Here is a 15474-nt window from a genome sequence, read left to right on the forward strand (position 1 = left end):
AGCTACATGAGCATAAAGCTCCCTCTACTGTTTTGTTCTGCCTTGAGACTTATTTACTGCATTGGGCTTTAAAAATTCAAACGACCCATGCATGTTTACATCTTTAATATTGTCATGTTTGAATCCTCCCATGTAAGTTGTCTCCAATACCTGTGGAGCAGGAATGCCTCTGGATGGATATGCCATTGAGGGTATGTGAGTGTGAGTATTGATGTGATTGAAAGCTATACTGATGCAAATTTACTCATAGCTACAGATAGTGTTATTGTCAGGGGCAGCAGCAAAGTTACATGATCAGTTTCAACAATTAAATATTTATGTTAAATAAGCCAGCAGTCTGTGCACTAGGAGACCTTTTCAGAAAATTCTGACATTCCAAATTGTCCTTCTTTCCTAGGTGAGAGTGGAGGGACACAGAGTGCTGTCAGTCACCTAGGTTCCCAAGATGGGGGGATGATAACTATGCACAGTCCAAAGAGATCGGGGAAGATTCCTCCAAAACTCCACAATCACATGGTCCATCGAGTCTGGAAGGAATGCATCCTCAACAGAACGCAGTCCAAGTATGTTTTTTGCATTCTGTCTGGATTGTGGTTTAGTAACCATGTCTTTTATTACTACATGAAGAGGATCAATCACATTGTGCTGTTGTGTGACCACACCCTGAGGGGGTCACTGGATTGTTAGTTCATCTTTTTGAACATAATAGGGTAAAATTCAAAACAAAGATGTTAAAATAATTTGACTATCCAGGAAAAATTTGAAGTTCCTGATCATCTCAAGATTGTCATGGTGTTCATCTGACATTTTTTAGCACAGCTGGCTCAGAGATTCACTCTGAGTGTCAGGACAGTAATTGTGGGTTTGGTTTTTCCCTGTATACCTACTAATGAATGTTTCCTGTTTACAAAGGGAAATGACCTTCTTTGCCATGTTTTCTATTATACATTAGCCTCATGCTTTAATTGACAATGCATTTCTGAACTGAACTGATGACAATTAGAGGGATGTTTAGTAGCTGCTGTGCTTCTGTTTGTTGACTTGGGGAAATTCTTTTCTTCCCCTACTCAACTTCCCTTCCTTGCCCCACCTCCCTCCCATCCATCCCCTCTGACCTCCCTCCTTCCTTAACATAGTTTTGGAAAAGAAGAGGAATTGATTCTAAGAAGAGATGGCTGGTGATTATTTTAATTGCATGAATGATAATGTCAAACAGTAGTCAGTAAATACTATTTCACTTATCAAGATTTACATAAACATATTCAGCATATTTTCACATCTGTTTTGATATGACTGAGGTGTGCAACTTTTTGATTGATACAGATAAACAAAAGAGTCTTCATTCTCTAGAGCAGAATAAATATGGACATTCTTGTCAGTAATTCCTAAGAACTCATTTAGAAGCCAATTAAGTGTTTCTTCAGTGACTGCTACTCAAAGCTTTATATACACAATTAAAACCTGTCCTTTGGACCTAGCTTTTAGGAAATTCCTACTATGTATTTATTTCCCAAATAGTTGGCTCTAGAATAGGCTACTAAAGAAGATTTAGTAGAAAAAAATCTAAAATAATTGCAGTGGGAAATCATATGTCAAGTTCTAGAATTTAAAAGGTATCTCTATTCACTTTAAAATGATCTTTTCCTTTAGAATTATTGGTACAGATATTTTCACTTATGTCTGCAATGCCTAGACAATTTCCATGTTAACATTTTCTTTTTCTTTTCCTTTTATTTACCATCTTTGATTTTTATCACTACTAACCTTTCCACCAAGTCTAACAAATCAGAGGCCTTCTATCAGCAGCACCGAACAGGGAAGTGAGACACCCAGAAAGGCGGGGGGGGGGGGGGGGGCGTGGAGAGCAAGCAAAGTCCTTGCAGAGCCATCAGTGAAACACTTTGCAGTATCAGCTGTAGCAAAATCAACAATACAGAAATACTGCCGAGTGTTCTTATTTATGCAGTAGTAGACATCTACTTTTTGCTACCAATTATTAGTAACATGCAGGAGATATATTTGATTTTTGTGTTTTAGTTCACATCACTTGTGTGGAGTGCTGCCCTTAAATGCTAGTAAATATAGGTGTTTTAAGAGTGATTTAAACAGTCTATCTGAGGGTATATAATTCATAGATGCTGTGAAAAGATAATTTTTAAAAATCTAGGTTATTTCTGCAGAATTTAGGTGACTTTTTAAAAACCAACAGATAATATTGCCAGGTAGTGTTTTAATTGCTATGTGTAGCACCCATGTTAAAATGTATATTAAACTTAAATAAAAATATTTGGAATCCTGACTCTTCTAGTGCATGGCAGTAGTAAGTTGCCTTTCCCACCCCAGCAACCTCCCACCTTGAGTTGCTTTCAATCATCTATCAGCAAGATACCATTACTGTGTAAAATATATTCATGTCTTTCTAACATTTTCCCCCCAGAGGTATGGATATTATCTCATGTTTACACAAGCCACATTTTTTAACCTTTTTTAGGAGGAGCCAGATGTCAACTCCAACTCTTGAAGAAGAGCCTGCTAACAATCCTGCTACTTGGGATTTTGTGGATCCAACCCAAAGAGTCAGCTGCTCTTGCTCTAGGTGGGTAGGGGCCAAGGCAGAACAGTATGATAGAACATTTCGTTGGTTGTCTCCTGGCCTCTCAGACCACTTCTTTCACATCATTTTGCTTTATTTTGTTTTATTATTTATGTATTTTTAATTTTTTATTATTTTAAAAATATTTATTTATTTATTTGGCTATGCTAGGTCTTAGTTGCGGCATGTGGGATCTTCGTTGTGCCTTGCAGGGTCTTTAGTTGAGGCATGTGAACTCTTAGTTGCGGCATGTGAGATTAGTTTCCTGGCCAGGGATCGAACCTGGGCCCCCTGCATTGGGAGCGCGGAATCCTAACCACTGGACCACCAAGGAGGTCCCCGCTTTGTTTTGTTTTTAAATCTTCTGCTTCCAGTGGTGGAAAAAAGCTTGGTGTTTTTCTTCTATGCAGATGCTACAGTTTTATTGTCGGGACTCAGAATGAGCCTTTTTAGACAACTGGCCCTGTTACCAAATTGCTCCCACAGATTTCTTCAGGATAACTTCTTCAGAACCGAAAGCATCAGTTTGACAAGACAGTCTCTTGCCATTTAACTGAGTTTATTTAATTACTCTTAATTATAAAGTTGAGATAAATATCAAGCAGGTTGGCTTGAATTAATAGAATTTGGATTAAATAGACCTTTCATAGAAAATTTTTGTTGTTGGTGCTCGTGTTTTTTGGTGACTGAAGTAGGTATGTGGTGATAACACCTGCTGAAAGCTAAAATTGTTGCTCATTCATTTAGATATTTGAATAGAAACCCAAATTATTTTCTGTAGAAAATTTTTGCACTCCTCATTTATGTTCCCTTGACTTATCACTCCTTGTGGTAATAGAGAATCTTATTGTCACAGATTTTCATGGGGGTTCTTAAATTTCTTAAGTGTATATCAGCCTTACCCCCCTCCCCCACCAGCTCAGCTCACTGTAGGAGCATGTGGTGATGATTATTCACTTAGTGAGCAACTCAGAGTGTCTTTGCTTCCATGTGATACTGCTCAATACTTAGGTCAGTTGAGATAAGTGTACTTGGAAGATGGCCATTCATTTCTCTAGTTTAGATCATGGGGTTCTTAATGTGGCATATATGAATAGGCTTTGGGCTAGGGAGGTGGTCATGATGCCCGAGAATCTCTGCAAACACACATACACACGTGTGCACATGTCTGTTTGTACACTTAGGCAGCAGTTTTGACAGCTTCTTCCTGTTCCCCCTTCCCTATAAATTGATTCTCTTTTATCAAGCTCTGCCTTGGTAGTCAGCTTTTTGTTGAGATGCTGTAAGTACCTAATGAAACTCTTTGATTGATTTTTCAAGGAAGATGTTTTCAATGATATTATTTGCTCATTAAGGGTCCTCTTTCTGAGCATGTGAGAATCTCTCTAGTCTCAGGATAGGTGTGGTATACCAGCTGAATACCTGGTTTACTTTCATCTCTAGACCATTGTAAATTGTGTGACAAAAAGTATTTTCCTATTAACAGTGGCTTCTAAACAGCTTACAGCCAAGTTATGGTCCACCTTTAGAAAGTACATAGGATAAAAAGTTTAGTGTATTTAACTTCACTTGTGCCTGCATCTTATTTTTCCTGCTCTTTCCTTAATCTATATTTTTTTCACTTTTTAAAAATAACTTTTTTACTGATTTCTATCACATTTTTATTTACTACCTTACATTATTTTTACCTGAAGTGTAAATAAACAAATAACACTTTTTCTTTTGTCCTCCGGAGTTATTGCTCTATTTCCTCACCAAATTCTTATACCCTTCAGGTCTTATTTGTAGACATGCATTTGCATTCTATTCCATTGACTTCTAAATGTTTATCTCTAGACCTGACTTCTTATATGTACTCTAGTCTTGTATTTTGGGGAGTGCTTTTTTTTTTTTTTTTTTTTTTTGCGGTATGCGGGCTTCCCACTGTTGTGGCTTCTCCCGTTGCGGAGCACAGGCTCCGGACGCGCAGGCTCAGCGGCCATGGCTCCCGGGCCCAGTCGCTCCGCGGCACGTGGGATCCTCCCGGACCGGGGCATGAACCCGCGTCCCCTGCATCGGCAGGCGGACTCCCAACAACTGCGCCACCAGGGAAGCCCTGGGGAGTGCTTTTAAGATAAACCCTTACTATCAATATACCTGTTTCCTCACAAACCAGGTACCCGATTGCAGTCATTTTTGTCACAGTTTTCCCCTTCTCAGCCTAGAAACTTTATCATTTATTTATTTTTCTTAATTTTCTAGATCAATTTTATCATTGCATTTCACAATGATTTCCTTTGAAATGTCTGTTATAGTCATTCTACTTTCCTTATTCTTTTAGTCACCATGTGTTTCTGCACTATTTGGCCCTGCCTCTGATTTCCCTCCCATTAAGGCCAAACCACTCATATAGTTAGCCTTCTGAGCCCGATCTTCCTGCTGCCTGCCTCAGTGAGGTCCCTTACCTGTTCACAGATTTGCAATGATGGTCTGTTACTTACTGGTGTATCCCTTATTCTAACCATTCCACAATGTAGTTGAGTTGTTAAATGCAGTTGAAAAAAAATGACTTTATAAGATTATCCACTTTGCAAAAAGTCCTTACTTTGAAGAGGCTACTATAAAATATCTATCAAAGGACTGGTGTGGTTAAATGCTCTCTGAGAAAATCCAAATCAAAAAGTTTTATGTGAAAGACTTTTAGAACTTAGATCTTAAAGTAAGCACCCTTAGAAGATATTGAGATAATTGAGATATTTTCAGATGAGACATTTCATCTCTTACTGTGGTACTTTGCCCTGGAGATTTAAAGTCCAATTTTTGCCTTATTGACAATAGCCTTATGCATAGACAACCTTCTTCAAAGTCAGGATTTTTTTTTTTTTTTTTTTTAAAGTGTAGCAAAGACTTTGGCAAGAGTGTTTTCAGATTATCTACTGCAGGATTACCGAACCCGTTATGGAATGGTCCTCTCCTCACACTATTTAACGGCCTTATGGGGCAGGGTGGCCATCCTGCTGTCCCACTAAACCATCCCATTATGCCACACAAATCCGTTTTACTTCCCACTAGGGCATTGTTTAGTGCAATGCAACAGTAATTTAATGCCACCCTAGTGGCCTCAGAGAGTTACTGATACACTGGCAGGAGAGCTTACATTTTTTCTGGGAGTGATTTATATATTGGGAGGAACTAGCTGACCTGCTATATAACTTTTTTGCACAGATTAAACCTTAGGATCATCTAGTGGGCCCTTACTGAGCATTTCTCACACCCGTGCTTGCCAAGAAGTGTGTTAGGATGTGAGCAGACTTACTATTCCTGCTTAGATAGTACAGATGCATTTGTATGTGTGTGTTGTTTTAATATTCACTCACAACCTTCTGCTTCTGTCTCATTTTAACATGTTTCTGTAAGATCCAAAGTTGTCTTTTATCCCTTCTTTCTTGGATAATAGTAGCATATAAAGTTCCTAGTATATTTATCCTATTAAATATTCTTATTTATTTATTTTATTTATTTATTTTTGCCTGCTTTGGGTCTTCGTTGCTGCACGCAAGCTTTCTCTAGTTGTGGCGAGTGGGGGCTACTCTTCCTTGTGGTGCGCGGGCTTCCCATTGCAGTGGCTTCTCTTGTTGCGGAGCACAGGCTCTAGGGCGCCTGGGCTTCAGTAGTTGTGGCGCACAGGCTTAGTTGCTCCTTGGCATGTGGGATCTTCCCGGACCAGAGATCGAACCGGTGTCTCCTGCACTGGCAGGCGGATTCTCAACCACTGCGCCACGAGGGAAGTCCCCCTATTATATATTCTTAAAACTGACCCTTAGTTTCACACTTTGGGGGAGAGTTGCATAGTTATCTTATTCCTGATTTACAACACTATAAGCTTTTATAAACCATTCTTTTTTTTTTTTGATTAGCCATTCTATATTGGAGTTGGTAGAGTGTTGTAAAATAGAAATTGGAAGCTTTGTTTTGGTTCTTTTCTTGACAGATGATCTCATTACTGTTAGTTTTAAAATGCAATATGAATAGATTGTCTGAGGACCTCACCAAATTTGAAAGATTTGGGGATTTTCAAATTAGTATTTTTATAGAGGTTAGCAGCATATTAATTAATGTTTCTTAAGTTCATCTCTTATCTACTTAACTTGTATATAACTGGTTCATTGTTTTCTGTCAGGGTGTGTTGCAGTTTTTAGTCATTATCAATATATTTAACACCCAGAGTCCATTTAGATGTATTATTGCATATAACGTGTGCTTAAAAAGACATAACCTTGTTAGAGGCATCTCTTTTGTAATTAGAATGATGCAGTTATTTTCATCTGTGTATTTACTGACTTCATGTTAATTCTCATTTCAGGCATAAACTTTTAAAACGTTGTGCAGTAGGACCCAGTCGACCTCCCACAATATCACAACCAGGGTTCAGTGCAGGACCATCATCATCTTCATCTTTACCACCTCCTGCTTCTTCTAAGCACAAAACAACAGAAAGACAGGAAAAGGGAGACAAGTTGCAAAAGAGACCCTTGATACCATTTCACCATAGGCCCTCTGTGGCTGAAGAGTTATGCATGGAACAAGATCCACCAGGACAGAAGCTAGGCTTGGCAGGGATAGACTCCTCCTTAGAGGTGGCTAGCAGTAGGAAGTATGATAAGCAAATGGCCGTGCCTTCCAGAAATACAAGCAAGCAAATGAATCTGAATCCTATGGATTCACCTCATTCCCCTATTTCCCCTCTGCCGCCAACACTCAGCCCTCAGCCACGAGGTCAGGAAACGGAGAATTTGGACCCACCATCTGTCCCTGTGAATCCGGCCCTCTATGGAAATGGGCTAGAACTCCAGCAGTTGTCTACTCTGGATGACAGAACTGTCCTCGTAGGCCAAAGACTGCCTCTGATGGCAGAGGTCAGTGAGACCGCCTTATATTGTGGGATTAGGCCCTCGAACCCAGAGTCATCAGATAAGTGGTGGCATAGTTATCATCTCCCATCCATTGATGATGCTGAGTTCCGGCCTCCAGAGCTCCAGGGTGAGAGATGTGATGCCAAAATGGAGGTAAACTCAGAGAGCACTGCATTGCAAAGGTAAGGTGACTCTCCACCCCACCCACATGATCACCCATCACAAGCCCAAGGCCGTAGGTTCCCAAGAATCAGGGCCTTCAGATCCAAAATTGAAGAGGCCTTTCTTCACCATTCTAGACTCTGCATTTGGAAAATGTTTAAAAGTCAAATGCTTTATCCATCGTGAGGTTTAACACACATGTCATTATTTAAATGCTGGCATAAAAAGGTTTCATCATAGGATTAGCTATACTAGTATCGCTTTATTTTTGGCCTGCTGTTTGTTAATCAAAGAATATAGCTTTATGGGACCTTCCATATTGTGGTCAGTGCCCTCTTTGTATGTTCACACTTTTAAGGAAGGCTTTGCATGCATTCAGGTATGTATCACGCATCTAGTAATAATACTTCAGAGTGCTTTTGAGCTACCCATTATTCTAAACAGTTTACACAGATTATCTCATTTAATTTTCACCACAGCTGTATTGCTACCTTAATTTCATAGCTGAGAAAGAAACTAGGGTCATGCAGTTAGTAAATGACACAGGTGGAATTTGAACCTGGACAGTCTTGTCAGAGCCCACCTATGCTCTTAAGTGGAATCCATAGAATCAGAGACAAAAGTATATGTTCTTGATAAAAGCTACTGAGATTTATTTAATTGTGAATACAATCTCTAAAATACACCTGTAGGTGAATATTTAGGTGTTTTTTGTTTTTGTTTTTTTTTGTGGTACGCGGGCCTCTCACTGTTGTGGCCTCTCCCGTTGCGGAGCACAGGCTCCGGACGCGCAGGCTCAGCAGCCATGGCTCATGGGCCCAGCCTCTCCGCGGCATGTGGGATCTTCCCGGACCGGGGCACGAACCTGTGTCCCCTGCATCGGCAGGCAGACTCTCAACCACTTGCACCACCAGAGAAGCCCTTTAGGTGTTTTTTTTTTTAAGTTTAGTTTAAGCTTTACAAATGCTTTAAATCATAAAATGTTGCTTTAAAAAAAAATCTAATCTCTTTATGTTTCTTGCTTAAATTGTCATTTGTTTTCTATTTCAGACTCTTAGCACAACCTAACAAACGGTTTAAAATCTGGCAAGACAAGCAGCCCCAGATGCAGCCACTCCACTTCCTTGACCCATTGCCTCTATCACAACAACCTGGAGACAGTTTGGGAGAAGTCAATGACCCGTACACCTTTGAGGATGGTGACATAAAATACATCTTCACAGCGAACAAAAAATGCAAACAAGGGACAGAGAAAGATTCCCTGAAAAAGAATAAGGTACCATTTAACATAGAGAGAGTCCAGCCTGGTGTGGGTTTCAGTCTATGTCAGTACAGCACATGTGGGAAGACTTTGGAGGCAGAATGTTTGAGATAGTCTTGCCTGATTGCTCTGTCCCCATATTCATGCTCTTGGTACTATTGTATCGAACAGCGTATTGTTCCTTTTTATGTCATGGCTCACCTTTGTTCAAAAGTCAGCCGAACATAAATGAAGCCTCATATTTTCCAGGCTATAGCTTGTACAGTGCATGTTTCCTCTCATATGCTAATTCTTGTTGGCCTATGCTCCCTGCTTATTTCTTTTTAATTATTATTCCAAAATACCCAAAATGTAAGAAAAAATCTTGGTAACAACATCTCCTGTTTATTGAGCGCTCACTGTGTTTACTGTGCTAAGCGCTTTACCTCTATGTCTCTCTGAATTAATACCAGCACCACTCCAAGACTGTGTCAGTATAATTGTACTGGTTCCATTGTCATAAAAATGAGTACTGTGGGTGTCTGCTGTCTTTAGCCTTAAGTTTTAAAACATTCTAAAATACTGGGCCATTTAAAGAGGTATTCTTAAGAATAGAGGAAGTAAGACAAAAGGGACCAGTATAGTTCAGGAGAATACTTCTTAGAGTCCTTTACAGAGATCCATCTAGATCCAAAAAGCTTGAAGCATAATTCAACATCCAAACTACTATATTAAAGGCAGCTTTTACCACCATAGCAGGCCTGTAAGCACATGCCACCAGTACCATGAGGCATAAAACCCTGACTGACCCAGATTGAGGGGAAAGCGTGGGAGTTTTTGGTTCAGTTTAAATTCAGGGAAAAGGACATATCTTTTATTTCCTTTGGTTGCATAGACCATGGTTTATCATACTTGTGCTCATAACAATTTCCATTCTACCCTCTAATTCTTTGTGTTCTCCCTCATATTCCACACTTTGGGTTGGTGTTCATGTGTTTTGTTTGGCTGAATTTATTATACAGTCAGAGGATGGATTTGGTACCAAGGATGTCACTACACCAGGTCATTCCACGCCGGTGCCTGAAGGGAAAAATGCCATGTCCCTTTTCAGTTCTACTAAAACAGGTGTGTACAATGATTATTTGCCTCACTTGGATTGTTGCTAAAATAAATGCGAGGGAGATGCTTCTCTATTTAAAATTATATCCTTATTGTAATAGCAATAATTTGATCTCATCTTTAATCTATTTTTCAGTTCCTTTCAAAACTGATAAACGTATTTGGCAGTAATTGTCGCTAAATTTAACCGAAAACATAGGGAAACAGTTGGCAGGCAGGGCTTGCTCATTGTCCTCTCCTCGCTCCTTCTCCCTTGATGAAGTCGCTCATTCTGTGCCTTTTGCCTCCTTTCCCACAGATGTTCGGCAGGATAGTGCTGCTGGCAGGGCTGGCTCCAGTAGCCTCACACAGGTGACAGATCTGGCGCCTTCCCTTCATGACTTAGACAACATCTTTGACAATTCTGATGACGACGAACTTGGGGTGAGTCTGCTGTGGCTACACAAACAAAAATTCACTTAAGTGCATGGACTTATATCAGTGTTTCAGTATTTCTTTATAGTTTGGTCTACTGGATTGGGGGCTCTTACTTCAGGTTCTGAATGTTCTTCAAAAACGTTTGTATACCTTGAAAGGATTCTAAAAGTTACTAGTGTAGTCTGTAATACCCCTTGGGTTTTGTTTGTTGGTGGCTTTCTTTCCATTAGTGTTATTCCTGTTGTAAATATTAAAATCTTACACATTAAAAAAAAATCCTTCTCAATATCATGAGACTAACAGGAATGTATTATGTAGTCCCTTTAGCTCAGATTTTAAAAATAATGCCCATATAACTTTTTATTCATCTAATAAGTCATAGGTTAGTCAACATTTTGAGAGAGATTACAAGTATGATCTATATACTTTTTAGGATTATAGCATCGTAAGTTGGGAAATAGAATTTATACACATAGACGTTAAATAATACAAGGCGTCATATGATGAAAGTGACAGATAAGAATTTATAATTCTCTGGAGAGTAACTGAGCTAAGTCAGGAAATTTGTGTCCTCGTCCTCCTAACCAACCCTGTACCTTTGTGCAAATAAAAGTGCCTGTTATCTCTGGGGGACCTAGAGATGAGTAAGATAGGCCTCTCTTCAAGGAGGTCAGTTTATTAGTTTATTTTTCTTTCATTTATATATTTACTTTCCCATCTATCCAGTTTACATGTATTCGTTAATCATTTATTGATCAGTTCCTTTGTGGCAGGTACTCTAGGTTTACAGATACAATTAAATTACCACTCTTAATACTTGAGATACCCACAGACTTCAGGAGAAATAGCATATAAATAAAGTTAAAAATATACTGAGTCCTGTGAGGGCAGTAATTGACCTGAATCTAAAGATGCTACATGTTCAAGTGCAATATGACAGGCAAGCAGTATCTAAGTAAAGGCTTGAAGGTTAAGTAGGAATCAGATTTCTACAGCCCCTTCTCACTTTAAAATAAAATGTATCCGATTAACAGATATTGTACACCATTACTATTCTAAGTACTTAGAAGATGAGATAATAATGACCTCAAAGAACAAAATTGACTTGAAATGTGGAACGACTAGGTTAGGGGGAGGCAGGGGAGGAATGTTACTTTGAGCCTGGAAGGAGCCTTGGTTAAGCTACAAGAATGAACTAGCTGGGCTTTGGGGGACACTGTGCACATGGATCTGTTTTCTGAATGGAGGGTAAAGATTGGTGGGACTGGGAAGGTTTGTGGCCACTCTTAAGGCTTTAGACTTCAAACTGTGCTGGTAATGTGCCCTTCTGGAGGCTGCTGAGTGTGGAACTGACCTGGTAGAAGTGAGTGTCGTTTTCCATCAGTCCGATACACAGAAAGCAGGAGTACTATTTGGTAACTTGTTGGATTGAAACATGAGGACCGAAAATCGGGCAGTGGCTGCATGAAGGGAAAGGACATGGCAATGTGAAAAACTTTAGTAGAAGAAATGACACGTTTCCTTATTCTGTGACCCAGGCATTGGAGATCCTTTTTGAACTTGACTGTCTCCATTAAGCCATGCATTATCTAGGATTGGTTTTAACAAGGGCTAGTTCAGATGCTTTGGTGTGGGGACGGTGGGAAGAAAGTATGAAAAGTAAAGGAATCAAAGGGAAGTAGGAAGGGAGATGTAAGAAAAGAAAAGAAACAAACCGTAGAGTAGCCTGGTTTCTGTTCACAGCCACCATCCCTAGTGATTGCTGTGCTCTGAGCCATTGTCCTTACTCTCTGTATAAATTATGAATTACTGTTGGACTAAATGAATAAATGTTTACTCTGTTGTTTGAATGTATTGTTAGTAATGTTAATATGCAAAGGAGATTGGACATTGTTTATCTAATTTTCATTTCTCTGAAATGATTGTTTCTACTTTGAGTTCTAGCCTGACATTTAATCAAGGGAACAGTTTACCTTAGAGTCATTTTACTAATTCAACTTATTAGTAACTGGAATTGAGAGACTGTTGTCCAAGTTTTCATCTCATAGGTTTTAAAGTTAGTTTTATATGTTTCAACTCTATGATATTGAATAAGTGTACATAAATAAAAGACCTTCTATTTGTGAGAATCTTTTTGCTTTATTTTATCTTGCCATCAGTTCATTTGAGTTCTTAAAGATAATCTTGCTTACTAAAGGACTTAATTTGTTTTGAATAACAAATCAGAGAAAAACCTCTGTGCATTTCAATAATTTTGTGAGATAAGGTTATTTTTCATGAAGATGAACAGTAACTGTAGAAATAGGAATAGGAGATATGTATTTTTTTGTGGTGAAAGATAAAAGAATAATAGTTTGGGGAGGGCTTGAGGTCCTCCCTTTTAGCTGCCTGCTTCCAAACAGAAGGAAAACCAGACTGATAACCAATCACTACTTGGAGGCACCACCCTAATGTGATTACTGTGTCCCTGAAACTGCGTCTCTAATGACCTGGGTGGGAAGATTTGCTGAAGGTCTGCAAGCTCTGCTTTGATGGCACAGTCTGCTCTCACCAGATCCATGACAAGAAGACTCAGTCAGTCTGTTTCTCATACTTGACAAGCTTGTAACCATCTCTTCTGTGTCACTGTCTGCTGGTATTTCTAGAAGTTCACCTGATGAATGCTATGTAAGGAAGCATCTTTCCTTTATTTTAAAATATCAATAGGCGTACACTCTAAGGAATAGTGGACTCTCACCCTACTTACATACAAATGTGTTGCTCCGCTTTAATAATAATAATCTGTTCTTAGGCTGTGTCACCTGCACTACGCTCATCAAAAATGCCTACAGTTGGGACAGAAGACCGACCTCTTGGGAAGGATGGAAGAGCTGCTGTTCCTTACCCACCAAGTAAGAAAAGGAAACTAAGCTTCAGCTCACTGCTTATAATTTACATATTGTGTTTTCATACTCAGTGGTGCCTTGTCTGAGATTCCCCTCCTTCCCCTCCCCCCATTTTAACAGAATACTGGCAGTGAATTAAAACTTGTATAAATTGGTGTTCCTAAGGTGGCAGGCAGCTGAGAGACCCATTTAAATTTGAATTCCTTTTCCTTTTGTTTTCAAATTAACTTCTGTGGTTTAAAATGTGAAGAAAACATGTTTTAGGTTTATTTTTGCAATAGCCCTTTCCTAGTAGGATAAATGCTGCATAGTGGTTTTCAGAGCAATATTCCACTGCAAGAGCTTGTGTAAAATGTTTCAGTTTTCATAAATTTACTTCACACAAGGATAATGAATGTTTGTTTTCTGTGGTCCTTTTTCCAACAGTTACTGAAGTTTTTGTGTTTCCTTAAGAGATCAACTAGTTTTATTATGTATGTGGACAAAAAGAGAAACTGGCTTTTCTCTACTTATTCTTTACCCTAAGAAACATTCTACAAGAGAAAAGAAAGTCAGGATAGCTTATATGGATACTCTGAAGCTGAAACACAATTCCATTGCAAATCATTCTTTAATATCTTCTCATTAATTCAGCTGGTAATGAGAACAAATTGAGGGGAAAAACCACCATGTCATAGGGATGAGTCAAAAAGTTTTATGAACCTATAAATGTAGTGCTGATTTACTCAAATGTAGAAGTGTGAAGTATACAGAGATTGGATTTTGACAGCTTTAGTGGATCCATAGCTTTTTAAAATATGCAAAGCTTTCTCAAGCATGACATGTATGAAAATGAATGATGATAGCCAGCCAGTTGCTGTAGTTTTTTTTTAATTAAACATTTTTCTTTTTTTATTACTCTGCACTGCAGAATTTTACAAACATGAAACTCACAGATTAAAAGAAACATGATTAAAGTAGATTCATCTGGAATAGGGCAGATGAATGAATTTTTCCCTTGTATTTATTAACCAGTTGCTCCTGCTTTTTTTGACATTAAGTGATATGTAGCGATGTTAAATGTTAAAATGTCTGATAATTTGTCCAAGATTATTTACTCACAAACCATCCTGCTAGTAAGTGTCATTACCCAGTAAAGTATATGGTGTACTCTCTCTTCTTTCTCTCATTTTTATTCCAAAAGAAATTGTTTCAAAAAGAAGCTACTCAGAATTTTATGATAAAGTACAGGTTATAAAAATTAATGAATTTGAAATATAGCAAAAATATTGGCATGAGGAAAATACAGATAAACCAAGGTCAAGAGGATCTTATTAATGCCTCAAAGTATGTGTGTATAAGTGTGTGTGGGGGACACATACATAGTATTTCCTCCCAAGACATGGCAATGGAAATAGCATGGCAAGAAACTATCATCTCTGCAGTAGCTTACTGTACATGGAAATGGAGAGACATATAATATGTAATGTCTAGAATAACACCATCCAACAGAAGTGCAAGGTAAGCCACAAAGGAGGGCCACATAAGTAATTTTAAATTTTCTAATGGTTACATTAAAAAAGTAAAAAGAATCATGTGAAATTAATTTTAATAATATATTTTAACTCAGTGTATCCAAAACATTGTCATTTTTATATGTAGTCAGCATAAAAATATTGAGATGTTTTACATTCCATTTTTGTACTAACTGTTTGGAATCTGGGGTATATTTTATATATGCAGCTCATCTCAGGTTGGATGGGGCCCATTTTGAATGCTCTGTAGCCATGTGGCTAGTGGATACTGTGTTGGACAGCATAGATCCATAATTATTCATTTGTGTATATAATAATGAAAGAAAGTGACACACAGTATCAGTGAGGTTTAGTTTAGTATCAAGTCTGTGTTAAGATAGTATTGTGTTATATTAATTAAAACAGAAGTGTTTTTCTTAGGTTTTATTGTTAACCAGTCACTTACGAATTTTTGTCTTTGAAAGCATGTCAGTTTTGAAGTATGGGTCTTTGAGGAGGCAAAATGAAAGAGTTGGACATTTTATTCTACAAGAACACTTACTGGGCTTCCCTGGTGGCGCAGTGGTTGAGAGTCCGCCTGCCGATGCAGGGGACACGGGTTCGTGCCGCGGTCCGGGAAGATCCCACATGCTGCGGAGCGGCTGGGTCCGTG

At 38.7% G+C, this 15474-nt stretch overlaps 1 protein-coding gene across 3 annotated transcripts in view; it reads left to right on the top strand.

Moving 5' to 3' along the window:
• MED13L (mediator complex subunit 13L) overlaps positions 1-15474 on the top strand; it is a 295894-nt gene that overhangs the window by 241117 nt on the left and 39303 nt on the right. For all 3 annotated transcript variants that reach the window (XM_060028113.1, XM_060028114.1, XM_060028115.1), the window contains 7 exons: positions 398-563; positions 2492-2596; positions 6936-7667; positions 8698-8923; positions 9910-10012; positions 10305-10429; positions 13215-13314. In XM_060028113.1, coding sequence (XP_059884096.1) covers positions 398-563; positions 2492-2596; positions 6936-7667; positions 8698-8923; positions 9910-10012; positions 10305-10429; positions 13215-13314 — 1557 coding nt within the window. The remainder of the gene's footprint in view (positions 1-397; positions 564-2491; positions 2597-6935; positions 7668-8697; positions 8924-9909; positions 10013-10304; positions 10430-13214; positions 13315-15474) is intronic.

This window comes from Delphinus delphis, chromosome 13 (genome assembly GCF_949987515.2).
Source record: "Delphinus delphis chromosome 13, mDelDel1.2, whole genome shotgun sequence".
NCBI classification, from domain to species: domain Eukaryota; kingdom Metazoa; phylum Chordata; class Mammalia; order Artiodactyla; family Delphinidae; genus Delphinus; species Delphinus delphis.